The 26965-nt window shown below is 53.2% G+C and overlaps 1 protein-coding gene across 1 annotated transcript in view; it reads left to right on the top strand.

Moving 5' to 3' along the window:
- SETDB1 (SET domain bifurcated histone lysine methyltransferase 1) overlaps positions 1 to 15552 on the top strand; it is a 62445-nt gene extending 46893 nt beyond the window's left edge. Inside the window, exons 20-22 of the mRNA XM_075331000.1 lie at positions 4059 to 4273; positions 10450 to 10538; positions 15227 to 15552. Coding sequence (XP_075187115.1) covers positions 4059 to 4273; positions 10450 to 10538; positions 15227 to 15344 — 422 coding nt within the window. The 3' untranslated portion in view covers positions 15345 to 15552. The remainder of the gene's footprint in view (positions 1 to 4058; positions 4274 to 10449; positions 10539 to 15226) is intronic.
- Positions 15553 to 26965: the final 11413 nt, after the last annotated feature.

Genomic DNA, 26965 nt, shown 5'->3' with positions numbered 1-26965 from the left:
CCCTGACGTGGTCAGCGCTGGACCCAGGGTCCAAAGGTGGATTCTCCAATCTCCAGGCTTGCATATAGAGCCATAGTTGCACTGGAGATGGGGCTTCACTTAAAGATGCCATTCACAGACAGATGGACTCTGGTTGAAATCTGTCTAGGAGGCTATCGGCGTGTCGGTTGCTCCGGCATTCACAGCCGTATAGGCAACCTAACCTTTTCAGCGGTTCTTGCGCAGCTGGCCTTGAGCACATGTACATCTGTACCGCAGAGGCGTCCGTAACTCCGCAATGTCTGCACTGCGACTTACCCTATTAATGCTGTCCTAAAAGTACAGTCGAGGTTTCGGTCCTTCCCAAGCTCGGGCAGGTCCCAATTGTCCTCGTGCAAAAGGGCTACAAAACCTCAGACGGGCTCAGATTCCGGCCGGGCTCAATCACGCCCAAAGAAGGCAGCCGGAGGAACCGCTACCAAGGCGGTCTCCTCATGACTCTCAGCTCTCTCTCTCTCTCCGCATCCGCGGTTGATGGCAGACTCCCCCGCCTTTGGCGACATTTAGCTGCCACAGGTCACAGACCGGTGGGTGACGGACATTGTGCTCACGTGCACAGGACAGTGTTCTGTTCTCGTCCTCCGACTCCATTCTTCAGAACGGCCCCACCTCTCCACCGAGCAGATGCCCTGCTGCAGGCGGTGGACGCTCTAAGAGCAGAAGGAGTGGTGATCCCTGTCCCCCCTCAGGAACGAGGGCGAGGGTTTGTACTCCAATCTCTTTGTGGCTCCAAAAATGGACGGTTCCTTCCGTCCTGTTCTGGTTCTGAAACTGCTCAACGAGCATGCGAACGCCAGGCGGTTCCGGATGGGATCCCTCCGATCCGTCATTGCCTCAATGTCTCGAGGAGACTTCCTTGCCTCAACAGACATCAAAGATGCCTATCTCCACGTGCCAATTGCTACGGAGCACCAACGTTTTCTACGTTTTGTGATAGGAGACGAACATCTTCTGTTCGTAGCTCTGCCATTCAGTCTGGCGACAGCCCCACGGGTGGGCACCAAGGTCATGGCAGCAGTGGTAGCAGTCTTGCACTCTCACGGAGTGATTCCGTACTTGGACGATCTACTCGTCAAAGCAACCTCCCTCGAGGCATGCCAACGCAGCCTGAATGTTACGCTGGAGACTCTCCAGACTTTCGGGTGGATCATCAATTTGGCAAGGTCAAATCTGTCTCCGACTCAATCACTAACGTATCTCGGCATGGAGTTTCATACTCTATCAGCCATAGTGAAGCTTCCGCTGAACCAGCAGCGTTCACTGCGGACAGAGGTGCAGTCTCTCCTTCAAGGCCAGTCGCACCCCTTAAGGCGCCTCATGCACTTCCTAAGGAAGATGGTGGCAGCCATCGAGGCAGTTCTCTTTGCGCAGTTTCATCTGCGCCAACGGCAATCGGACATTCTCCGCAAATGGGATGGGCAGTCAACCTCCCTGGACGGGAAGTCTCCCTTTCCCTGACGGCCGAGGACTCTCTGCAATAGTGGCTTATTCCCACCTCATTGCCATAGCCCCCATCCTGGGCAGTGGTCACGACAGATACGAGTCTGTCAGGGTGGGGAGCAGTTTGTCTCCGCCACATGGCTCAGGGGACGTGGACTCAGCAGGAGTCCACCCTTCAGTTCGATGTGCTGGAAATCGGGGCAGGGTATCTTACCCTATTAGCTTTCCAAAAGTGGCTAGAAGGGAGCAGATCCGAATCCAGTCGGACATCTCCACAGCGGTGGCATACATCAACCACCAAGGAGGGACACGCAGTCAGCAGCCTTCCAGGAAGTCCGGCGAATCCTCATGTGGGTGGAGGACACAGCATCCACCATATCCGCAGTTCACATCCCGGGCGTAGAAAACTGGGAAGCAGGCTTCCTCAGTCGCCAGGGCATGGACGCGGGGGAATGGTCCCTTCACCCGGACGTGTTTCAGGAAATCTGTTGCCGCTGGGGGGGGGCCGGACGTCGACCTAATGGCGTCTCGGCACACCAACAAGGTCCCGGCATTTATGGCACGATCGCGCGATCACAGAGCTCTGGCGGCAGACGCCTTAGTGCAAGATTGGTCGCAGTTCCGGCTCACATATGTGTTTCCACCTCTGGCACTCTTGCCCAGAGTACTGCGCAAAAATCAGATCCGATTGCAGCCGCGTCATACTCGTCGCACCAGAATGGCCGAGGAGATCGTGGTACCCGGATCTGTGGCATCTCACGGTCGGCCGACCGGGGTCACTACCAGACCGACCAGACTTACTGTCTCAAGGGCCGTTTTCTCCATCGGAATTCTGCGGCCCTGAACCTGACTGTGTGGCTTGTGTGTCCTGGATCCTAGCGTCTTCAGGATTATCCCAAGGGGTCGTTGCCACCATGAGACAGGCTAGGAAGCCCACGTCTGCTAAGATCTACCACAGAACGTGGAAGATTTTCTTAATCTGGTGCTCTACTCAGGGAGTGTCTCCCTGGCCATTTGCATTGCCTATCTTTCTTTCCTTCCTACAATAGGAGTTAGAAAAGGGCTTGTCGCTAGACTCCCTCAAAGGGCAAGTCTCAGCACTATCCGTGTTTTTTCAGAAGCGTCTAGCACGTCTTTCTAAGGTGCGCACGTTCCCGTAGGGGGTTTGTCATATCGTACCCCCGTACAAGCGGCCGTTGGATCCATGGGATCTGAACAGGGTTCTAGTTGCTCTCCAGAAGCCGCCTTTCGAGCCTCTGAAGGAAGTTTCCTTTTCTCGCCTGTCACAGAAGGTGGCGTTTCTCGTTGCGATCCCATCGCTTCGGCGAGTGTCTGAGCTGGCAGCTCTGTCATCCAAGGCTCCCTTCCTGGTGTTTCACCAGGACAAGGTAGTGCTGCGCATCATTCCGGAGTTTCTCCCTAAGGTAGTATCCTCGTTTCATCTTAATCAGGATATCTCCTTACCGTCCTTTTGCACTCATCCGGTTCACCGGTATGAGAACGATTTACGTTTGCTAGATCTGGTGAGAGCACTCAGAATCTACATTTCACGCACGACGCCCGTACGCCGTTCCGATGCTCTTGTCGCTGGTACGCGCAAGAGGTTGCAGGCTTCTAAAGCCATCCTGGCTCGATGGATCAAAGAACCAATTCTGGAAGCCTACCGTTTTGCAGGGCTTCCGGTTCTTTCAGGGCTGAAAGCCCATTCAACCAGAGCCGTGAGTGCGTCCTGGGCGCTACGACACCAGGCTTCGGCTCAACAGGTGTGCCAGGCAGCTACCTGGTCGAGTCTGCACACTTTCACCAAACATTATCAGGTGCATACCTATGCTTCGGCGGATGCCAGCTTAGGTAGAAGAGTCCTGCAGGCGGCAGTGACATCCCCGTAGGGGAGGGCTGTTTTGCAGCTCTAACATGAGGTATCTCTTTACCCACCCAGGGACAGCTTTTGGACGTCCCAATCGTCTGGGTCTCCCAATAGAGCGCTGAAGAAGAAGGGAATTTTGTTACTTACCGTAAATTCCTTTTCTTCTAGCTCTTATTGGGAGACCCAGCACCCGCCCTGTTGTCCTTCGGGATTTCTTGGTTGTTTGCGGGTACACATGTTCTTCATGTTGAACGGTTTTTCAGTTCTCCGACGTTATTCGGAGTTAATTTGTTTAAACCAGTTATTGGCTTCCTCCTTCTTGCTTTGGCACTAAAACTGGAGAACCCGTGATACCACGGGGGGTATAGCCAGAGGGGGAGGGGCCTTGCACTTTTTAGTGTAGTGCTTTGTGTGGCCTCCGGAGGGCAGTAGCTATACCCCAATCGTCTGGGTCTCCCAATAAGAGCTAGAAGAAAAGGAATTTACGGTAAGTAACAAAATTCCCTTCTTTCCGACGTTTCATTTTTTATGGGTTTTTTTTTATATAATGTTCCCTTAGTGTTATTCTTTGTAATTTAAAAAAGGAAATGTAATAGTTAATAATCTCCAGGCTGCCAAGGCAACCTGAAGCCAAAAGTTCTTTTGGAATGATGATGGGATCCCCCTGCCCTGTTTTGTTTCCATTTATTTATTTTATTTTTTCTCCCTTTAGGCGGTAAGGCGGTGAAGAGACAAGTGGCTGTAAAATCTACTCGTGGATTTGCCCTGAAATCCACTTACGGTATGACAGTCAAGCCCAACATGGCATCGGCTGATCGAGGCGATGGAGGAGGTGGGCGCAGGGCGACCCGCCAGTTTTACGACGGGGAAGAATCCTGTTACATTATCGATGCCAAATTGGAAGGAAACTTGGGCCGGTACCTAAATGTAAGTTGATTATTTATTTATTTTTTTTTTCCGCATTTTTATTTTCTTTGTCGCTCCATTGGGAGACCCAGACAATTAAGTGTATAGGCTATGCCTCCGGAGGCCGCACAAAGTATTACACTAAAAGTGTAAAGCCCCTCCCCTTCTGCCTATACACCCCCCGTGCTCCCACGGGCTCCTCAGTTTTTATGCTTTGTGCGAAGGAGGCAGACATGCACGCACAGCTCCATAGATTGGTCAGCAGCAGCTGCTGACTTTGTCGGATGGAAGAAAAGTGGGCCCATATAGGGCCCCCAGCATGCTCCCTTCTCACCCCACTCTTGTCGGCGGTGTTGTTAAGGTTGAGGTATCCATTGCGGGTACGGAGGCTGGAGCCCACATGCTGTTTTCCTTCCCCATCCCCCTTAGGGCTCTGGGTGAAGTGGGATCCTATCGGTCTCCAGGCACTGAGACCGTGCTTCATCCACAACTCCTGGGAGCCTGCTGGATAGGAGCCGGGTATCGTTCAGGGACATGGCCCTGCTACTTTGAGGTACTCTGTGTCCCCGTGGGGACCGAGCACAGCAACACTCCAGCATTGCTGGGTGTGCTAGTGCACCGGGGACCGCGGCGCTGACCGGGTTAAATGTGCCATTACACACTCAGCGTCGCTGAGTGTGTTTATGTAGGGGGACTTCCGCGCTGACCGCCGCCGCCATGTTTAACACTGAGGCGCGGCTGGGACTTGTAGTGCGCCGGGGACTTCCGCGCGGCCGCGCTTTTACGGCGGCCACGCTTATTACTCGAGTCCCCGGCTTTTGCGGCCTAGTCTTTCTTCCTCCCGCCCACAGCCCTGACAAGCAGGGGAAGGGCGGGACGCTGTACAGACGAGCAGCAATGAGGGCTGGAGAATGCTTTGCATACTCCACCCCCCTCACTGTGCACTGTGGGGCACCAGTTACCGCACTTTCTGGGTCACGCCCACGGCTCCCTCCTCTCCTCAGGACGCCGGCAGCCATTCCTGTCAGCTCCTCGGACGCTGCAGAGGGGGACAAATTCTGGGAGACCCAGGCAGGGATTCTGGTGGCCTCACAACCGCTTTAAGCGGGTGGTAAGCAGCACCTGTGGTGCTAGCCCCATTGTGCAGAGGTGTAATTATATGTTTATGGTATATACTTTACACTGTATAGTGCACAGTTGTTTTCTGGCTATATACTCTATTGTGTTGCTCAGGGAAGACAATAGCATGGCGCCCACAAAAGGCAGGGGTGCCAAAACACAGGCTTACTATGCTGCCTGCGCCGCATGTACGACGCTGCTACCGGCAGGTTCCACTGACCCTCATTGTGTGCACTGCTCGGCCCCTACTGCACTTGCTCAGCCGGAGCCTCTGCTAAGAGGGGCCCAGGGGGAGCCACCTGCTGACACTCTCCAGGTGACAGGGACGGAGTTTGCAGTCTTTACAGATAAACTCTCTGAAACTATGGCTAAGATACTAGAAGCCTTGCAGTCCAGACCGGTATCTCAGCACAGGGACTCGGTTGAATCCTTGTTCCCTGGCCCACCTCAGCTGGACCAACAATGTCACCCCGGGGTATCTCATGGATCCCAGGCTGAGGGTTCTGACACAGACCCCGGCCCCAGACCGACTAAGCGAGCTCGCTTAGATTTTCCCTCGACATCATCATATTGTGCAGGGTCTCAGCGGGGGGAAGCTCTGGTTGATGATGCGGAGACAGCTGATCAGGATTCTGATCCTGAGGCCGCTCTCAATCTTGATACTCCGGACGGGGACGCCATAGTGAACGACCTTATTGCGTCCATCAATCGTATGTTGGATATTTCTCCCTCAGCTCCTCCGGCGGAGGAGTCAGCTTCTCAGCAGGAGAAATTCCGTTTCAGGTTTCCCAAGCGTACACAGAGTATGTTTCTGGACCACTCTGATTTCAGAGAGGCAGTCCAGAATCACCATGATTGTCCAGATAAGCGTTTTTCTAAGCGCCTTAAGGATACACGTTATCCCTTTCCCCCTGACGTGGTCAAAGGTTGGACTCAGTGTCCCAAGGTGGATCCTCCAATCTCCAGACTGGCGGCTAGATCCATACTTGCAGTTGAAGATGGGGCTTCACTCAAAGATGCCACTGACAGGCAGATGGAGCTCTGGTTGAAATCCATCTATGAAGCTATCGGCGCTTCTTTTGCCCCAGCATTCGCAGCCGTATGGGCGCTACAAGCTATCTCAGCAGGTCAAGCGCAAATTGACGCAGCCACACGCACTTCCGCGCCGCAGGTGGCGTCCATAACCGCTCAGACGTCAGCAATGGCGTCTTACGCTATTAATGCTGTCCTGGACTCTGCGAGCCGTACGGCGGTTGCATCCGCCAATTCGGTGGTACTCCGCAGGGCCTTGTGGCTACGGGAATGGAAGGCAGATTCTGCTTTCAAAAAGCGCTTAACTAGTTTGCCAATTTCTGGCGACCGATTGTTTGGCTAGCGTTTGGATGAAATCATCAAACAATCCAAGGGAAAGGATACATCCTTACCCCAGCCCAAACCGAACATACCCCAACAGAGGAGGGGGCAGTCGAGGTTTCGGTCCTTTCGGGGCGCGGGCAGGTCCCAATTCTCCTCGTCCAAAAGGCCTCAGAAAGATCAAAGGAACTCTGATTCATGGCGGTCTAAGTCACGTCCAAAAAAGACCACAGGAGGTGCCGCTACCAAAGCGGCTTCCTCATGACTTTCGGCCTCCGCAAGCTGCATCCTCGGTCGGTGGCAGGCTCTCCCGCTTTTGCGACACCTGGCTGCCACGGGTAAAAGACCGCTGGGTGAGAGACATTCTGTCTCACGGTTACAGGATAGAGTTCAGCTCTCGTCCCCGACTCGATTCTTCAGGTCATCCCCGCCTCCCGAGCGAGCCGAGGCTCTTCTGCAGGCGCTGGGCACTCTGAAGGCAGAAGGAGTGGTGGTCCCTGTTCCTCTTCAGCAACAGGGTCACGGTTTTTATTCCAACCTGTTTGTGGTCCCAGAGAAGGACGGGTCTTTCCGTCCTGTCCTGGACCTGAAACTGCTCAACAAACACGTAAAGACCAGGCGGTTCCGGATGGAATCCCTCCGCTCCGTCATCGCCTCAATGTCCCAGGGAGATTTCCTTGCATCGATCGATATCAAAGATGCTTATCTCCACGTACCGATTGCTCCAGAGCACCAGCGCTTCTTGCGCTTCGCCATAGGAGACGAACACCTGCAGTTCGTGGCACTGCCATTCGGCCTGGCAACAGCCCCACGGGTTTTCACCAAGGTTATGGTTACTGTAGTAGCGGTCCTCCACTCTCAGGGTCACTCGGTGATCCCTTACTTGGACGATCTCCTGATCAAGGCACCCTCTCAAGAGGCATGCCAACACAGCCTCGACGCTACTCTGGAGACTCTCCAGAGTTTCGGGTGGATCATCAATTTTCCAAAGTCAAATCTGACACCGGCCCAATCGCTGACATATCTTGGCATGGAGTTTCATACCCTCTCAGCGATAGTGAAGCTTCCGCTGATCAAGCAGCGGTCGCTACAGAAGGGGTACAATCTCTCCTTCAAGGTCAGGCACACCCCTTGAGGCGCCTCATGCACTTCCTGGGGAAGATGGTGGCAGCAATGGAGGCAGTCCCTTTCGCGCAGTTTCACCTGCGTCCTCTTCAATGGGACATCCTTCGCAAATGGGACAGGAAGCCGACGTCCCTCGACAGGAACGTCTCTCTCTCTCAGGCGACAAAAGCTTCCCTTCGGTGGTGGCTTCTTCCCACTTCATTATCGAAGGGGAAATCCTTCCTACCCCCATCCTGGGAGGTGGTCACGACGGACGCGAGTCTGTCAGGGTGGGGAGCGGTTTTTCTCCACCACAGGGCTCAGGGTACGTGGACCCGGCAAGAGTCCTCACTTCAGATCAATGTTCTGGAAATACGGGCAGTGTACCTTGCCCTGAAAGCGTTCCAGCAGTGGCTGGAAGGCAAGCAGATCCGAATTCAGTCGGACAATTCCACAGCGGTGGCATACATCAACCACCAAGGCGGCACACGCAGTCGGCAAGCCTTCCAGGAAGTCCGGCGGATCTTGATGTGGGTGGAAGCCACGGCCTCCACCATCTCTGCAGTTCACATCCCGGGCGTGGAAAACTGGGAAGCAGATTATCTCAGTCGCCAGGGCATGGACGCAGGGGAATGGTCCCTTCACCCGGACGTGTTTCAGGAGATCTGTTGCCGCTGGGGGGTGCCGGACGTCGACCTCATGGCGTCCCGGCACAACAACAAGGTACCGACGTTCATGGCACGGTCTCAAGATCCCAGAGCTATGGCGGCAGACGCCTTAGTTCAGGATTGGTCGCAGTTTCAGCTCCCTTATGTGTTTCCTCCGCTGGCACTGTTGCCCAGAGTGTTACACAAGATCAGGGCCGACTGCCGCCGCGTCATCCTCGTCGCTCCAGACTGGCCGAGGAGGTCGTGGTACCCGGATCTGTGGCATCTCACGGTCGGCCAACCGTGGGCACTACCAGACCGACCAGACTTGCTGTCTCAAGGGCCGTTTTTCCATCTGAATTCTGCGGCCCTCAACCTGACTGTGTGGCCATTGAGTCCTGGATCCTAGCGTCTTCAGGGTTATCTCAAGACGTCATTGCCACTATGAGACAGGCTAGGAAACCAACGTCCGCCAAGATCTACCACAGGACGTGGAAAATTTTCCTGTCGTGGTGCTCTGCTCAGGGTTTTTCTCCCTGGCCTTTTGCCTTGCCCACTTTTCTTTCCTTCCTTCAATCCGGATTGGAAAAAGGGTTGTCGCTCGGCTCTCTTAAGGGACAAGTCTCAGCGCTCTCTGTGTTTTTCCAGAAGTGCCTAGCCAGACTTCCACAGGTACGCACGTTCCTGCAGGGGGTTTGTCACATCGTCCCTCCTTACAAGCGGCCGTTAGAACCCTGGGATCTGAACAGGGTGCTGGTGGCTCTTCAGAAACCACCATTCGAGCCAATGAGGGATATTTCTCTCGCACGCCTTTCGCAGAAAGTGGTTTTCCTAGTAGCAGTCACCTCTCTTCAGAGAGTGTCTGAGCTAGCAGCGTTGTCGTGCAAAGCCCCTTTCCTGGTGTTTCACCAGGACAAGGTGGTTCTGCGTCCGGTTCCGGAATTTCTCCCCAAGGTGGTATCCCCTTTTCATCTCAATCAGGATATTTCCTTACCCTCTTTTTATCCTCATCCAGTTCACCAATGTGAAAAGGATTTGCACTTGTTAGATCTGGTGAGAGCACTCAGAATCTACATTTCTCGTACGGCGCCCCTGCGCCGCTCGGATGCACTCTTTGTCCTTGTCGCTGGCCAGCGTAAAGGGTCACAGGCTTCCAAATCAACCCTGGCTCGGTGGATCAAGGAGCCAATTCTCGAAGCTTACCGTTCTGCTGGGCTTCCGGTTCCCGCAGGGCTGAAGGCCCATTCTACCAGAGCCGTGGGCGCGTCCTGGGCTTTGAGGCACCAGGCTACGGCTCAGCAGGTGTGTCAGGCGGCTACCTGGTCGAGCCTGCACACTTTCACGAAACACTATCAGGTGCATACCTATGCTTCGGCGGATGCCAGCCTAGGTAGACGAGTCCTTCAGGCGGCGGTTGCCCACCTGTAGGAAGGGGCCGTTTTACGGCTCCATTACGAGGTATTATTTTACCCACCCAGGGACTGCTTTTGGACGTCCCAATTGTCTGGGTCTCCCAATGGAGCGACAAAGAAGAAGGGAATTTTGTTTACTTACCGTAAATTCCTTTTCTTCTAGCTCCAATTGGGAGCCCAGCACCCGCCCCTGTTTTTTTGTGTACACATGTTGTTCATGTTGAATGGTTTCAGTTCTCCGATATTCCTTCGGATTGAATTTACTTTAAACCAGTTTATAATTTTTTCCTCCTTCTTGCTTTTGCACCAAAACTGAGGAGCCCGTGGGAGCACGGGGGGTGTATAGGCAGAAGGGGAGGGGCTTTACACTTTTAGTGTAATACTTTGTGCGGCCTCCGGAGGCATAGCTATACACCCAATTGTCTGGGTCTCCCAATTGGAGCTAGAAGAAAAGGAATTTACGGTAAGTAAACAAAATTCCCTTCTTTAACCCCTTTGTGTATATGAGAATACTCCCCATCCTCAACCATCGGTTCACCTGACCCTTTGTGTCCCGTTCCAGCATAGCTGCAGCCCTAACCTGTTTGTCCAGAACGTGTTTGTGGACACTCACGACCTGCGTTTCCCTTGGGTGGCTTTCTTCGCCAGCAAGTAAGTAATCCGCTTAACATTCCTCCGCTCTCCCATTAGTGACAGGATGTGTTATTTGTGTGGAGAGGGAAAGAGAATCTTTCACCAGATTTCATGATGTAGGTGCTGAGAGTTTGATTGAACCAATGTTTCACTTATTAGGCTGTGTGCTGTTGTTTCAATACAGAAATATTGAATTGTGGCACACAAAATTACTTCTGATTTATGGGGTTCAAAGAAGACTTCATTCCAGGAGTGCCATTCTCTTAAGTTGTTGTTTCAATACAATCATTGTTTTATCAGCAGGAGATTATCACTACAGGACTAGGTCTCTTGTGCCTCCTAGTCCAGCCACGCTCCCACAGAAAGCAGCCAATCAGTAGTGTGGGCGGGGTTATACATAGCACCGCATTCCAATAGAAAATTGATTTGTATCGTTATTACTGATAACATTTATGGGTAAATGTGATGATGTAACCCCCCCTTATTCTATTTTATTGCAATGATTCGGATGCCAAAATCCAGATTCTGGCTTTTTTTCTTTAAGCCATTTACCAATCGGATTCATTTATATTTTTATAGATCTATGATTCAATATATCCCCCTATAGGGATGAAGGAAAAGACACAGTGCAGCACTTTTTCTGAGCGTAGTAAACCATAAAGCTTGTATTGGCAATATGTGTAATTATTGCACTCCTCTATAGTGAGCACATTAGGCTCATGTAGACTATCTCCTTATTGCTTATTGTTGTGTCCTGCTGCCCGATCAATGTGCTGCGAATAATGCCCTTGGTTGGAGATACCGCAGATGGAGTCTTAAAGCAATAGAGCACATGCGGTGCTTCCAAAATATCCAGCCTTGATTGATAGGGTCCACCCAAGACTGGCTCTATCAAGGCTGGCTGTACTGTAAGTGCCGCATGCGCTGTTTTCCTTTTTTTTTATTTGTATAGATTTAATATTCCTTAACTTAGTGAGAACAAATGTCATGTCACAGGGCTGCCGGTGTTAGCGGGGAACGACGTGTTCCCCACCGGAGCGTGTTAAATCCCACTGTCAGATTGACAGCGAGATATAACTGGCTAACAGCAGCGGGCAGTTTTCTGATCCACACGTGACTGGAGACATGTCAACTGAAAAGATCAGCCGACATGCAGGGAAAGATAGAATCATTGAATGGTGGAGTTGGAAGGGACCTTATAGGCCAAAGGGTGTAACCCTCTGCGAGTGCAGGTTTTTCTAAATCATCCCAGCTATATGTTTATCCAGTTTCCGCTTGAAGATTTCCATTGAGGAAGAGCTCACTACCTCCTGTGGTCGCCTGTTCCACTCCCCTGACTGCCTTCACTACCTCCCGTGGTCGCCTGTTCCACTCCCCTGACTGCCCTCACTACCTCCCGTGGTCGCCTGTTCCACTCCCCTGACTGCCCTCACTATCTCCTGTGGTCACCTGTTCCACTCCCCTGACTGCCCTCACTCCCTCCCGTGGTCGCCTGTTCCACTCCCCTGACTGCCCTCACTATCTCCTGTGGTCACCTGTTCCACTCCCCTGACTGCCCTCACTCCCTCCCGTGGTCGCCTGTTCCACTCCCCTGACTGCCCTCACTACCTCCCGTGGTCGCCTGTTCCACTCCCCTGACTGCCCTCACTACCTCCCGTGGTCGCCTGTTCCACTCCCCTGACTGCCCTCACTACCTCCCGTGGTCGCCTGTTCCACTCCCCTGACTGCCCTCACTCCCTCCCGTGGTCGCCTGTTCCACTCCCCTGACTGCCCTCACTACCTCCTGTGGTCACCTGTTCCACTCCCCTGACTGTCCTCATTACCTCCTGTGGTCACCTGTTCCACTCCCCTGACTGCCCTCACTACCTCCCGGGGTAGCCTGTTCCACTCCCCTGACTGCCCTCACTACCTCCCGGGGTAGCCTGTTCCACTCCCCTGACTGCCCTCACTACCTCCTGTGGTCACCTGTTCCACTCCCCTGACTGCCCTCACTACCTCCTGTGGTCACCTGTTCCACTCCCCTGACTGCCCTCACTACCTCCCGGGGTAGCCTGTTCCACTCCCCTGACTGCCCTCACTACCTCCTGTGGTAGCCTGTTCCACTCCCCTGACTGCCCTCACTACCTCCTGTGGTCGCCTGTTCCACTCCCCTGACTGCCCTCACTACCTCCTGTGGTCACCTGTTCCACTCCCCTCACTGCCCTCACTACCTCCCGGGGTAGCCTGTTCCACTCCCCTGACTGCCCTCACTACCTCCTGTGGTCACCTGTTCCACTCCCCTGACTGCCCTCACTACCTCCCGGGGTAGCCTGTTCCACTCCCCTGACTGCCCTCACTACCTCCCGGGGTAGCCTGTTCCACTCCCCTGACTGCCCTCACTACCTCCTGTGGTCGCCTGTTCCACTCCCCTGACTGCCCTCACTACCTCCTGTGGTCACCTGTTCCACTCCCCTGACTGCCCTCACTACCTCCTGTGGTCACCTGTTCCACTCCCCTGACTGCCCTCACTACCTCCCGGGGTAGCCTGTTCCACTCCCCTGATTGCCCTCACTACCTCCTGTGGTCACCTGTTTCACTCCCCTGACTGCCCTCACTACCTCCTGTGGTCACCTGTTCCACTCCCCTGACTGCCCTCAATACCTCCTGTGGTCACCTGTTCCACTCCCCTGACTGCCCTCACTACCTCCCGGGGTAGCCTGTTCCACTCCCCTGATTGCCCTCACTACCTCCTGTGGTCACCTGTTCCACTCCCCTGACTGCCCTCACTACCTCCCATGGTAGCCTGTTCCACTCCCCTGATTGCCCTCACTACCTCCCATGGTCGCCTGTTCCACTCTGGCTGCCCTCACTACCTCCCGTGGTCGCCTGTTCCACTCTCTGGCTGCCCTCACTACGTTCCGTGGTAGCCTGTTCCACTCTCTGGCTGGCCTCACTACCTCCCGGGGTCGCCTTTTCCACTCCCCTGACTGCCCTCACTACCTCCCAGGGTCGCCTGTTCCACTCCCCTGACTGCCCTCACTACCTCCCAGGGTCGCCTGTTTCACTTCCTGACTGTCCTCACTACCTCCCGTGGTAGCCTTTTCCACTCTCTGACTGCCCTCACTACCTCCCGTGGTCGCCTTTTCCACTCTCTGACTGCCCTCACTGTCAGAAACTTTTTCTTAATGTCTAATCTGAATCTTCCATTAAGTTTCATCCCATTGCGTCTTGTACTTGTGCTAATGAGAATAGGGTATTTCCCTCTGCACTGTGACTTCCTCTCAGATATTTGTAGACCGCTATTAAGTCTCCTCTCAGCCTTCTCTTTAGTTCTTCTAGCTGGTCTTCACAGGACATGGTTTGCAGACCTTCTACCATCTTTGTTGCTCTTCTCTGGACATGCTTCAATATATCGATGACTTTCTTGAATTGGGGCGCCCAGAACTGTACACAGTATTCCAGGTATGGTCTGACCAGGGCAGAGTATAGGGGAATAATCACCTCTCTTGATCTAGATTCAATGCTTGCCTTGATACAGGCCAACAAAATTCTGGGATATATCAAGACCAGCATTAAATCTAAATCAAGAAAGGTACTAATTATTCCCCTATACTCTGCCCTGGTCAGACCCCACCTGGAAAACTGAGTACAGTTCTGGGCGCCCTCAATTCAAGAAAGACATTGATATATTGGAGCAAGTCCAGAGAAGAGCCCCCAAGATGGTAGAAGGTCTGCAAACCATGTCACATGAAGAACGGCTAAAAGAACTAGGAATGTTTTAGTTTGAAAAAGCTAGGGACATAATCTTTGACGTAAATATACATGAAAGGGTTAATTGGTCTAATATTATGCCTCAGCATAGAAATGTTCCTATACTATCACACCCCAGTTATGGATTATAAAAGGGGTTGTCCACATGCCTGATCTTTTGTCGTTCTTGTGAATATAGGACACATCTGCCAATGATCACACAGGGTGGGCCGATGAGCGGTGACTTGTTTGTCATCCGTTCTAGATTAGGGAACTCTCACATCCATATTGATCTGCCCCAGAAAAACAAAGTACAAAAGCTTTCCGTTGGCGTTGGTTCAATGGGTTGTCTCGGTTGCTTTTAGAGGGTAAGATTCCAAAATGCCTGTAAAGAGCAACCACTTTGCGTTTTTCCCCTCTTATTCTAAAAATCCACTCTGTTCTTTAAGGGGTTGTCCAGGCTTGGGGCCTCAAGTTTTGTAGTCTCTTTGTGAAGGTTGACAAAATTTTCCGGCGCTGGGTGGTCATGTGACCAAGTATGCGATTTGCATATTTCCAGCCGCATTCCAACTAGACTTGGCCAGCCTCATTCAATACACTTGTGTTGTGCAGGCTGTGCACGTCTAGTCTGCATGTGACCGCATGTATGAAAATCTTATACTTGCGGTTATTTACGTCTCCTGAGAATCCTGACCGCGTGCACCTAGGACTGCAGACTTGAGGCTGATGCCTGGACAATCCCTTTAAGAATAAACAGGTGTTTAATTCTATCACTTAAGACGAGTGATGAAGTCAAGAACATTATCAGAGGTGGCCACTTTCCCACTCCTTTACGAGGGAGGTAAAGAACACCGCGTGCAGCTCCCGTATAATCACAAACACTTATTGATCCTTGTTGCATCAGGTATCTGGAGATAAAGCTGTGTAAGGTGTATATACTGTGTAATACCGCACTACTTTTACTTGTCTCCTTCTAGGAGGATACGAGCCGGCACCGAGCTCACCTGGGATTACAACTACGAGGTGGGCAGCGTGGAAGGCAAGAAGCTGCTGTGTTGCTGTGGATCCACCGAGTGCAGGGGGCGTCTGCTGTAACTCCTTTCTGCCAAATACCTAATCCTGGTGCTGAAAACATATTCCCCCCCCCCCCCCTCTCTCCCGACTCCACGTCACACACACGTTACCCTCACTCCCTCTTACTGCCTCTCCAGGGGATGAGGAGAGGGCACCTTTTCTTTTCTAGTTTGGTTTAGTTTAATTTTTTTTTTTTTCCTATGTCCAAATAATAAAAGTTAGAGTGTAATTATGGTGTCGTTGCTTATAAGGGGAAGAGCTCTGTTATAACCCCTTTATTTGTGTGTTCACATCTCCTTTCCAACTCCATGCAGTGGTGGTTTGGGGTCTGGAGACCACAACAGCGGTGTTTGCAGGCCATTGATCATCTACATGTTCATGCAGGACCTATCAGAGTAGAACAAAAAAATGTAATAAAATTTGGGTGCACGGAGAGGATAGGGGTCAGTGCTTGCCGCTTTTCTGTAAGGGATTATTCTAAAACAACTAATTTTGAGGGGGTTCAACTTCTCCTGGTGCAAGGATCAGGAGAAACTGATCTAAAATAGCATTGCTTACTATTCATATACAGTGTGTCCACCCATATCCTGTCCACAGCCATTAACTTGAGAACGGCGGCAGCTATAGGCATAGAAGTGGTGTCTAGGTATAATAAAGTAGCCATGCGCTACGCAATGAAACCACCTATAGCGCCACCTGGTGGAAAACAACGGAGTTAGCATTTTTATCTGGAAAATGGAGCGAGATAGAGAAAAAAAGTGATTACAAAGTTGCAGGGCATCATGAATTCAATACGAATCGACACCTTGCATACAGAAATGCTATGATATGAAACCCATGACCCCCCCCCCCCCAAAAAACATTGAATGCTGGTCACGCATATGGCGCTCATTTAACTTTGATGCTCAAAGTGGCCCCCATCAGCTACAATGCACATCTGGCCTCTGCACAGCATACTGTATCTTGCTGCACGCTGTGCAATATGGTAGGTGACACGTTTGCACAAGCATCTGTGATACATCGTCGTAGGTCCTGCAATGTTGGTGGAGGGGTCGCATACACCTGCTGTTTGATGTGACCTCACAGAAAGAAGTCCAATGGGGTCAGGTCAGGTGAGTGTGGAGGCCACTCCACACAGCCTCCATACCCAATGACTTGTAGGAAGGTCTCCATGAGGTATCGCTTCACGTCCGCAGCCTTGTGAGTTTTACACGTTCTAATCATAGCATTTCTGTATACAAGGTGTCGATTCGTATTGAATTGATGATGCCCTGCAACTTTGTAATCACTTTTTCTCTGACACCTCATTGGGGGACACAGGACAATGGGTGTTATGCTGCCTATCCATAGGAGGACACTAAGTAGATGCAAAAGCATAGCTCCTCCTCTGCAGTATACACCCCCTGGCCGGGCCAGGCAGCCTCAGTTTTAGCTTAGTGTCTGTAGGAGGCACTTCCTTTTAAAGGTTTTGTTATTTTTTGAGGGTGACTGTTTCCTTTTGGGACCGATCTCCCACTACCATCATCGGGTGGGAACGTGGAGTGTCGCCTCCACATACCCCCTCCTGCGATGCTGGATTCTGGGCTGGACGACGGATTCCACAGACACCGATTTTCCAAAGCCCAGGGTAGAGGCCTGTGCCCCTATAGCCCAATTCCTCAGCCTCTCTTTGCAGGCTCTGAGTTGAATATGGCACTGGTGTGACCGGACGCAGCAAGCTGACTCTGCTATTTTCACTGCCTGGACGGAAGCAGTGTTTCTTCAGCGCTCTATTGGGAGACCCAGACGATTGGGGTATAGCTACTGCCTCCGGAGGCCACACAAAGCACTACACCAAAAAGTGCAAGGCCCCTCCCCTTCTGGCTATACCCCCCCGTGGTATCACGGGTTCTCCAGTTTTCAAGCTTTGTGCGAAGGAGGTCAGACATCCATACATAGCTCCACAGATTTTAGTCAGCAGTAGCTGCTGACTATTTCGGATGGAAGAAAAGAGGGCCCATATAGGGCCCCCAGCATGCTCCCGTCTCACCCGTGGATGGTGTACGGTTGAGGTACCTATTGCTGGTACAGAGGCTGGAGCCCCACATGCTGCTTTCCTTCCACATCCCCTTGTAGGGCTCTGTGGAAGTGGGATCCTGCCGGCCTCTAAGCTCTGACGCCGGGCTCCATCCACAGACCCAGTTGAACCTGATGGATATGGAGCAGGAGTACAATCAGGGACAAGGCCCTGCATCATACAGGTACTCTGTGTCCCCGGCAGGCACAGACACACTCCGGGCTGGCTGGGTGTTGTAGTGCGCCGGGGACCGTAACGTTGGAGTTAGTGTTCCTACAGTTTACTGGGGGACTTTGTGTTGTGGGAACGCAGCGCCGACCCCCACTGGATCGGGCGGCGCTGCTGTGACTTGTGGTGCGCCGGGGACACGCCGACCGCGCTTTTACGGCGGCGGCGTTTATAACTTTAGTCCCCGGCTTTTTGCGGCCTAGCTCCGCTTCGTTCCCGCCCCCACCCTGTCAATCAGGGTAGGGGAGAGACGCTGTTTCGCAGCAGCGACGAGGGCTGGAGCCTGATTTACATGCTCCAGCCCTCTCACTAGGCACAGAGGGAAGCAGGCTTCCCGCTCTTAGCCAGGAACGCCCAGGGCCCGCCCCCCCTCCTCTCCCAGGACGCCGGCAGCCATTACATGCAGTCTGGCTGGAGGAAGGACGCAAGGCTCTGGGAGACCTGGACTAGGGGGCTTTTGGCAACCACACACCCGCTCTTAAGCGGGCGGTAAGCGGCATTTCAGCTGGCCCCTCTAGTGCCTCAGTGTGTATTGGTGTACTGTGTCACCAGATATATATATTTATTTATTTCTTGCACTGTGAGGTCGCTTCCTGGCTGGATACCCAGATCGCTCTGAGGAAGCAGCAACATGTCATCCACAAAACGCAAGACTGCCAAGGCTAGGGCTGTGTACACTGCGTGTGCTGCATGTGGGGCTGCTCTACCAGCAGGCTCCGATGACCCCCATTGTGTGCAATGCTCCGATCCGGTGCTGCTTCGCCAGCCGGAGTCCGGAGAGGTAGTGACCCAGGCTGAGACGCCTGTAAGTCCTGCCCCGGCGCCAGGGACAGACTTTGCAGTTTTTGCTGATAGAATGTCTGTGACTATGACAAAAATCCTTGAAACTTTGCAATCCATGTCTGGGGCTCAGTCTTTGGACTCGGCGAGGTCTCTGTCCTCTGGCCCCCCTCAGCTGGATCCAATCCAGACTACAAGGGGGTCCCCGGCTTCACAAGCTGAGGATTATGACTCAGATGATAGCCCCAGCCACCCTAAGCGAGCTCGCTGGGAAAGACCCTCAACGTCATCACACTGCTCAGGGTCTCAGCGCAATCAGTCTCCCTGTGAGGTGTCTGAAGAGAGTGATCAGGAATCCACTCCTGGAACCCCTCTCAACCTGGATACCCCTGATGGGGACGCCATGGTAAACGACCTCATCTCAGCCATCAATAGGCTGTTAGATATTTCTCCCCCAGCCCCTTCAGCAGAAGAGGCAGCTGCAGAGCAGGAGAAGTTTCGTTTCCTCTATCCCAAGCGTAAATTGAGTGCTTTGTTGGATCACTCTGACTTCAGAGAATCAATCCAGAAACACGACGCTCACCCAGAAAGACGTTTCTCTAAACGTTCTAGGGATACACGTTATCCTTTTCCCCCCTGATGTGGTCAAGCGCTGGACCCAGTGTCCAAAGGTAGACCCCCCGATTTCCAAACTTGCAGCTAGATCCATAGTTGCAGTGGAGGATGGCGCTTCACTTAAAGATGCCAATGACAGACAGATGGACCTTTGGTTAAAATCTGTCTATGAAGCTATCGGCGCGTCGTTTGCTCCGGCATTCGCAGCCGTATGGGCTCTCCAGGCTATTTCAGCTGGTTTAGCAAAAGTGGATGCTATCATACATCCAGCAGTGCCACAAGTGGCGTCCCTTACCTCGCAGATGTCTGCGTTTGCGTCTTACGCTATCAATGCGGTCCTAGAATCTACCAGCCGCACCTCAATGGCGTCCGCCAATTCGGTAGTTTTGCGCAGAGCCTTGTGGTTAAGGGACTGGAAGGCAGATGCTGGTTCCAAAAAATGTTTAACCAGTTTGCCTTTATCTAGAGATAGACTGTTTGGCGAGCCATTGGCTGACATCATTAAGCAGTCCAAGGGTAAAGACTCTTCTTTACCCCAGCCCAGAACAAGCAAACCTCAGCAGAAAAAGTGGCAGCAGAGGTTTCAGTCCTTTCGAGGTTCGGGCAAGACACCATTTACCTCGTCCAAAGGGTCTCAGAGGACGCAAAGAAACTCAGATTCCTGGCGGGCTCACGCACGCCCCAAGAAAGCAAATGGAGGAACCGCTTCCAAAGCGGCTACCTCATGACTTCCAGCCCCCTCCCGCCGAATCTCCGGTCGGGGGCAGGCTCTCCCGCTTTTGCGACATTTGGCTGTCACAGGTCAAGGACCGGTGGGTGACAGACCTTTTGTCTCGCGGGTACAGAATCGAGTTCAGTTCTCGTCCTCCAGCCCGATTCTTCAGAACCTCCCCACATCCAGACCGAGCAGATGCTCTGCGGCAGGCGGTGGACTCCCTAAGAGCGGAAGGAGTAGTGATCCCTGTCCCTCCTCAGGAACAGGGTCGAGGGTTTTACTCCAATCTCTTTGTGGTTCCAAAAAAGGACGGCTCATTCCGTCCTGTTCTGGACCTAAAACTGCTCAACAAACATGTGCACGCCAGGCGGTTCCGGATGGAAACCCTACGATCTGTCATTGCCTCAATGTCTCGAGGAGACTTCCTTGCCTCAATAGACATCAAAGATGCTTATCTCCACGTGCCAATTGCTACAGAACATCAACGTTTTCTACGTTTTGTGATAGGAGACGACCATCTTCAGTTCGTAGCTCTGCCATTCGGTCTGGCGACAGCCCCACGGGTCTTCACCAAGGTCATGGCGGCAGTGGTAGCAGTCTTGCACTCTCAGGGACACTCGGTGATCCCTTACCTAGACGATCTACTGGTCAAGGCACCCTCTCAAGAGACATGCCAACTCAGCCTGAATGCTACGCTGGAGACTCTACAGTCTTTCGGATGGATCATCAACTTTCCAAAGTCGATCCTGTCACCGACCCAATCACTCACGTATCTTGGCATGGAGTTCCATACTCTAGCAGCGATAGTGAAGCTTCCGCTGAACAAACAGCGATCACTACAAACAGGGGTGCAATCTCTCCTTCAGGGTCAGTCGCACCCCTTGCGGCGCCTCATGCACTTCCTAGGGAAGATGGTGGCAGCCATGGAAGCAGTTCCATTTGCGCAGTTTCATCTGCGCCCACTTCAATGGGACATTCTCCGCCAATGGGACGGAAAGTCAACGTCACTAGACAGGAAAGTCTCCCTTTCCCAGACGGCCAAGGACTCTCTACAATGGTGGCTCCTTCCCACCTCATTGTCTCAGGGAAGATCCTTCCTGCCCCCATCCTGGGCAGTGGTCACGACAGATGCGAGTCTGTCAGGGTGGGGAGCAGTTTTTCTCCACCACAGGACTCAGGGAACGTGGACTCCGCAGGAGTCCACCCTTCAGATCAATGTTCTGGAAATCAGGGCAGTGTATCTTGCCCTACTAGCCTTCCAACAGTGGCTGGAAGGAAAGCAGATCCGAATCCAGTCGGACAACTCCACAGCGGTGGCATACATCAACCACCAAGGAGGGACGCGCAGTCGGCAAGCCTTCCAAGAAGTCCGGCGCATTCTAATGTGGGTGGAAGACACAGCATCCACCATATCCGCGGTTCACATCCCAGGCGTCGAAAACTGGGAAGCAGACTTCCTCAGTCGCCAGGGCATGGACGCAGGGGAATGGTCCCTTCACCCGGACGCGTTTCAGGAAATCTGTCGCCGCTGGGGAGTGCCGGACGTCGACCTAATGGCGTCCCGGCACAACAACAAGGTCCCGGCATTTATGGCGAGGTCGCGCGATCAAAGAGCTCTGGCGGCAGACGCCTTAGTACAAGATTGGTCGCAGTTCCGGCTCCCATACGTATTCCCGCCTCTGGCACTCTTGCCCAGAGTCTTACGCAAGATCAGATCCGATTGCAGCCGCGTCATACTCGTCGCCCCAGACTGGCCGAGGAGATCGTGGTATCCGGATCTGTGGCATCTCACGGTCGGCCGACCGTGGTCACTTCCAGACAGACCAGACTTACTGTCCCAAGGGCCGTTTTTCCATCAGAATTCTGCGGCCCTGAACCTGACTGTGTGGCCATTGAGTCCTGGATCCTAGCGTCTGCAGGATTATCCCAAGGAGTTGTAGCCACAATGAGACAGGCTAGAAAGTCGACTTCTGCTAAGATCTACCACAGAACGTGGAAGATTTTCTTATCCTGGTGTTCCGCTCAGGGAGTGTCTCCCTGGCCATTTGCATTGCCCACTTTTCTTTCTTTCCTGCAATCGGGGTTAGAAAAGGGCTTGTCGCTCAGCTCCCTTAAAGGGCAAGTATCGGCAATATCCGTGTTTTTTCAGAAGCGTCTAGCACGTCTTCCTAAGGTGCGCACGTTCCTGCAGGGGGTCTGTCATATTGTGCCCCCGTACAGGCGGCCGTTAGATCCATGGGATCTGAACAGGGTACTAGTTGCTCTCCAGAAGCCGCCTTTCGAGCCTCTGAAGGAAGTTTCCTTTTCTCGCCTGTCACAGAAAGTGGCGTTTCTTGTTGCGATCACATCGCTTCGGCGAGTGTCGGAGCTGGCAGCTCTGTCATCCAAGGCTCCCTTCCTGGTGTTCCACCAGGACAAGGTAGTGCTGCGCCCATTCCGGAGTTTCTCCCTAAGGTCGTCTCCTCGTTTCATCTTAATCAGGATATATCCTTGCCTTCCTTTTGTCCTCATCCGGTTCACCGGTATGAAAAGGACTTACGTTTGCTGGATCTGGTGAGAGCACTCAGAATCTACATTTCCCGCACGGCGCCCATGCGCCGTTCCGATGCACTTTTTGTCCTTGTCGCTGGTCCGCGCAAGGGGTTGCAGGCTTCTAAAGCCACCCTGGCTCGATGGATCAAAGAACCAATTCTAGAGGCCTACCGTTCTGCGGGGCTTCCGGTTCCTTCAGGGCTAAAAGCCCACTCAACCAGAGCCGTGGGTGCGTCCTGGGCATTACGACACCAGGCTTCGGCTCAATAAGTGTGCCAGGCAGCTACCTGGTCGAGTCTGCACACTTTCACCAAGCATTATCAGGTGCATACCTATGCTTCGGCGGATGCCAGCTTAGGTAGAAGAGTCCTGCAGGCGGCAGTGACACCCCCGTAGGGGAGGGCTGTTTTGCAGCTCTAACATGAGGTATTTCTTTACCCACCCAGGGACAGCTTTTGGACGTCCCAATCGTCTGGGTCTCCCAATAGAGCGCTGAAGAAGAAGGGAATTTTGTTACTTACCGTAAATTCCTTTTCTTCTAGCTCTTATTGGGAGACCCAGCACCCGCCCTGTTGTCCTTCGGGATTTTTTTGTGGTTTGCGGGTACACATGTTGTTCATGTTGAACGGTTTTTCAGTCCTCCGATGTTACTCGGAGTTAATTTGTTTAAACCAGTTATTGGCTTTCCTCCTTCTTGCTTTGGCACTAAAACTGGAGAACCCGTGATACCACGGGGGGGTATAGCCAGAAGGGGAGGGGCCTTGCACTTTTTGGTGTAGTGCTTTGTGTGGCCTCCGGAGGCAGTAGCTATACCCCAATCGTCTGGGTCTCCCAATAAGAGCTAGAAGAAAAGGAATTTACGGTAAGTAACAAAATTCCCTTCTTTAAGGTGAGATCCCCCCTGACTGGTTTCCCAGACAAAGGGAGAAAAGACGCTGCAGGGAAGGCTCCCAGGACAGTTACAGTATTTATTATGAGAAAGTCCCTTGCTGAGTGCAAGGAGGAGAGCCCCAAGTATCCTGCACACACAGTGTTAACTCTTCTCTAGCTTGCTGGCAGGAGAAGGGGAGAAGTCACTCCTGTTTGCAGAAAGTCCTGCAGATAATTTCCCGTGGCAGGGGGAGGGCTCAGGGACTCACGCTGTTTATTTGCTCTAGCAGAAAAAGCCGGCTGATAACCACCAGTGACAAGGGCACACCGACTTCATCTTCGCGCTCTTTTAGCGCTAAGCCCCCCCCCCCCCCACGGCCGCGATAAGCCCCCCTACCCCCAGGAAAGCGTGTGAAGATCTCCATAGAGCTTAATCCTTCCTGAGGACAGGGCCATCGGCTGATTCTGGTGAGGTGCTTGCTTCACTTGTAGCTCTGCTGAGCATTGCTCCCCCTACTGGCATACTCCTATTAGGAACATGCAGAATTTTAAGGGCACTAGGAGTGCTGAGGCCCACATAGTCTATTATTCAGCCTGCAATGCTTGCCATGCTGAGCTACCACGTAAACACACCTCTCTGTAAGTCCTGTGCCCCTATAGCCCCTCAAGACGCTCCTGCCACCACCGCCGCAACCGTCAGCCCAGAGCCTAGGGCTCCCAGCCCACCGGAATGGGCACAGTTTCTGTCCCAATCCATGGAATAACTGGCACAGAACCTGGTGCTGGCTATGCAATGTCGTCCTCCACACCCTTCTGGGTCCCTGGACGGAACGCAGTCTGAGGATACCCCTATGAAGGATCCTTCTGAGGTAATCCGGGCACATGCTTCACCGATTGCAGGGATCAGGAAAAGATCACACGGCCGAGTGTCTCCAGCGGGCTCTCCCTCGGGAGCACACAGGGTAGGCTCTCCCACACGCTCCACGGCTTCTGATGAGCTAGAGGAGGGAGAATGCTGTTTACACCAAGAGGATTCCTTGGTTTCAGCCTCCCCAGATGATCAAACTGCAATAAGACTCCCTTATAGCCGCAATCAACCATACTCTGCATGTGGAGGATCCCCCATCCACTTCCACTGACCATGCGGTCTCCTTTAAGAGGGCAGGGAAACCCCAAAAGGTTTTCGCTGATCACCCAGAGTTTCAGGATATCCTCACAAAGCAAAGGGAGAAGCCTGACAGGCGCTTCGGTAACCGAAAACTCATGGAGTACCTGTACCCTTTTGCCTCACCTGCCCCTAAGGGCTGGGTCTCCCGCCTTAGCACAAAGACGCTCCTGTCTTTACCCCATGGTTCCTCAATCAAGGACCTGACAGACAGGTGGAGCACCTCGCCCGCTCTGCTTTTGAGGCTGCGGGTTCCTCCCTCTCACCCTCCTTTGCCGCTGTGTGGGTCGCAAAGGCGATCTCGGTCTGGGCATAATCCCTTAACACTTCGCTTGAGGAATCCCAGTTCACTCATACCTTCACAGAGGTAACAGCTCAAATTGCCGCTGCGGCGGAGTACCTCATGTAGGCCTCCATGGACGCTGCTACCTGCGCAGCCTTTTCCTGCCTCAAATACCATAGCCATCCGTAGAGCTCTCTGGCTCTGACAATGGCGAGCGGACTCTGCCTCCAAGAACTCTCTCACGTGTCTTCCCTATTTTCAAGACCGATTGTTTGGCTAACGTCTGGACAAGCTCATTTCTGATGCCACGGGAGGAAAGAGTACCTCCCTCCCCCAGCTGAAGTCCAGGACGTCCTTCACCAGACGTCCACAGTCCTCGTTCCGCTCCTTTCGGAACTCATTTGGTTGGTCGACATCCTGTGCTGTCCCCGCCACCAGCCGCGGACTACGCAGGGACTGACCTCAGCTCTCCCCGAAACCCACTTCGTCATGGCAGCCTAGACCGAAACAGTCCAGGACTAGGGAGACTCGGCCACGACTGTTTCCCCCCTCATGACTCCTTCGGCGCCCTGGAAGACACACTCATTTTAGGAGGTCGACTGCGGCTCTTTCATCACATCTGGGCTGCCGCCTCAGACGACAAATGGGTGCAAGACCTTGTGTCTTCCGGTTACCACATAGAATTTCGGACCCGACCCCCGAGTCGGTTCTTTCTCTCAAACCCCCCAAAGACTCAAAACGACGCGAAGCTTTTTTCTCAGCAATCCACTCACTCCAAACAGCAGGAGTGATAATACCTGTCCCAGACGACGAGAAGTTTGGGGGTTTTTATTCCAACCTCTTTGTGGTCCCCAAAAAGGATGGGTCAGTTCGACCCATCCTAGACCTCAAACACCTGAACAAACATGTGCACGTACGGAGATTCAGAATGGAGTCCCTAAGGTCCATTATTGCATCCATGGTGGAAGGGGACTTCCTCGCCTCCATAGACATCAAGGACGCGTACCTGCACATACCCATCGCCCCAGATCACCAAAAGTTCCTCCGCTTCGCAATTAAGGACTCCCACTTTCAATTCGTAGCTCTACCCTTCGGCCTTGCCACCGCACCACGGGTGTTCACCAAAGTCATGGCGGCCACCATGAGCGTCCTTCACGCCAGGGGAGTAGTCGTTCTCCCTTACTTGGACGACCTCCTCAACAATGCCCCCTCCTTCTGCGACTGCTCAACCAGCGTACTGATCACTGTGGACACCCTATCCCGCTTAGGGTGGCTAGTGAATCTGGACAAATCATCCCCGATCCCATCACGATCCATCACCTTCCTGGGCATGTCCCTGGACACCCGTCGGGGCTTGATCCTTCTCCCTCAGGACAAGACGATCGCTCTTCAACGAGCGGTATGCTGCCTTCTACGTCCTCCGTCTCGCTCCATTCGATTCAGCATGAAAGTGCTCGGCAGGATGGTGGCAGCTATGGGAGCAGTACCCTTTACTCAACTGCACCTCCGCCCACTGTAGCTAACCCTTATAGCGGCCTGGGACAAGAGCCCCTTCTCCCTGGACAGACATCTTCACCTGACGCCTTCAGTCAGGTACGCACTCCGCTGGTGGCTTCGGCCCTCATCCCTATCGAAGGGAAGATCTTTTCTCCCAGTGAACTTGGCTGGTCCTGACCTAGGCTGGGGAGCAGTATACCGGCACTACACTGCTCAAGGACGTTGGACGCCCCAGGAGTCTTTCTTACCCATAAACATCCTGGAACTCCGCGCGATCTTCCTCGCGCTCAGAGCGTTCTGCCCTTTGCTAGCGGGTCGTCAGATTCGAGTCCTATCGGACAATGCGACAGCTGTAGCCTATATCAATCGGCAGGGGGCACCCGCAGCAAAGCGGCTTATCTCGAGGCCCACAAGATCCTCAGCTGGGCCAAATCGTCGGGATCAGTGATATCAGCGGTACACATACCGGGGGTAGAGAACTGGGCAGCAGACTTTCTAAGTCGCCAAGGCCTGGCCGCCGGAGAATGGTCTCTCCACCCAGATGTGTTTCTACACATCTGCACTCGCTGGGGCACACCAGACGTGGACCTAATGGCCTCAAGGTTGAATGCAAAGGTACCCACGTTCATAGCCAGGTCACGCGACCCGCAGTCCATCGGCGCGGATGCTCTAGTCTGCTCCTGGCACCAATTCCGCCTGCCTTACATATTTCCACCTCTACCCCTGCTGCCGCAGGTAATCAGGAAGATCAAGGCAGAGGGAGTCCCGGTGATACTGATAGCACCGGACTGGCCCAGGCGCGCCTGGTACGCCCAATTAGTACAAATGCGCTCAGACGCACCGTGGTGCCTTCCAGACATCCCAAACTTGCTGACCCAAGGGCCCATTTCCCATCAGAACT

The sequence above is a fragment of the Anomaloglossus baeobatrachus genome, chromosome 12 (assembly GCF_048569485.1).
Source record: "Anomaloglossus baeobatrachus isolate aAnoBae1 chromosome 12, aAnoBae1.hap1, whole genome shotgun sequence".
Classification (NCBI taxonomy): domain Eukaryota; kingdom Metazoa; phylum Chordata; class Amphibia; order Anura; family Aromobatidae; genus Anomaloglossus; species Anomaloglossus baeobatrachus.
The sequence above is the reverse complement of the archived record's forward strand: the minus strand, read 5'-3'. Positions and strand labels throughout refer to the sequence as shown.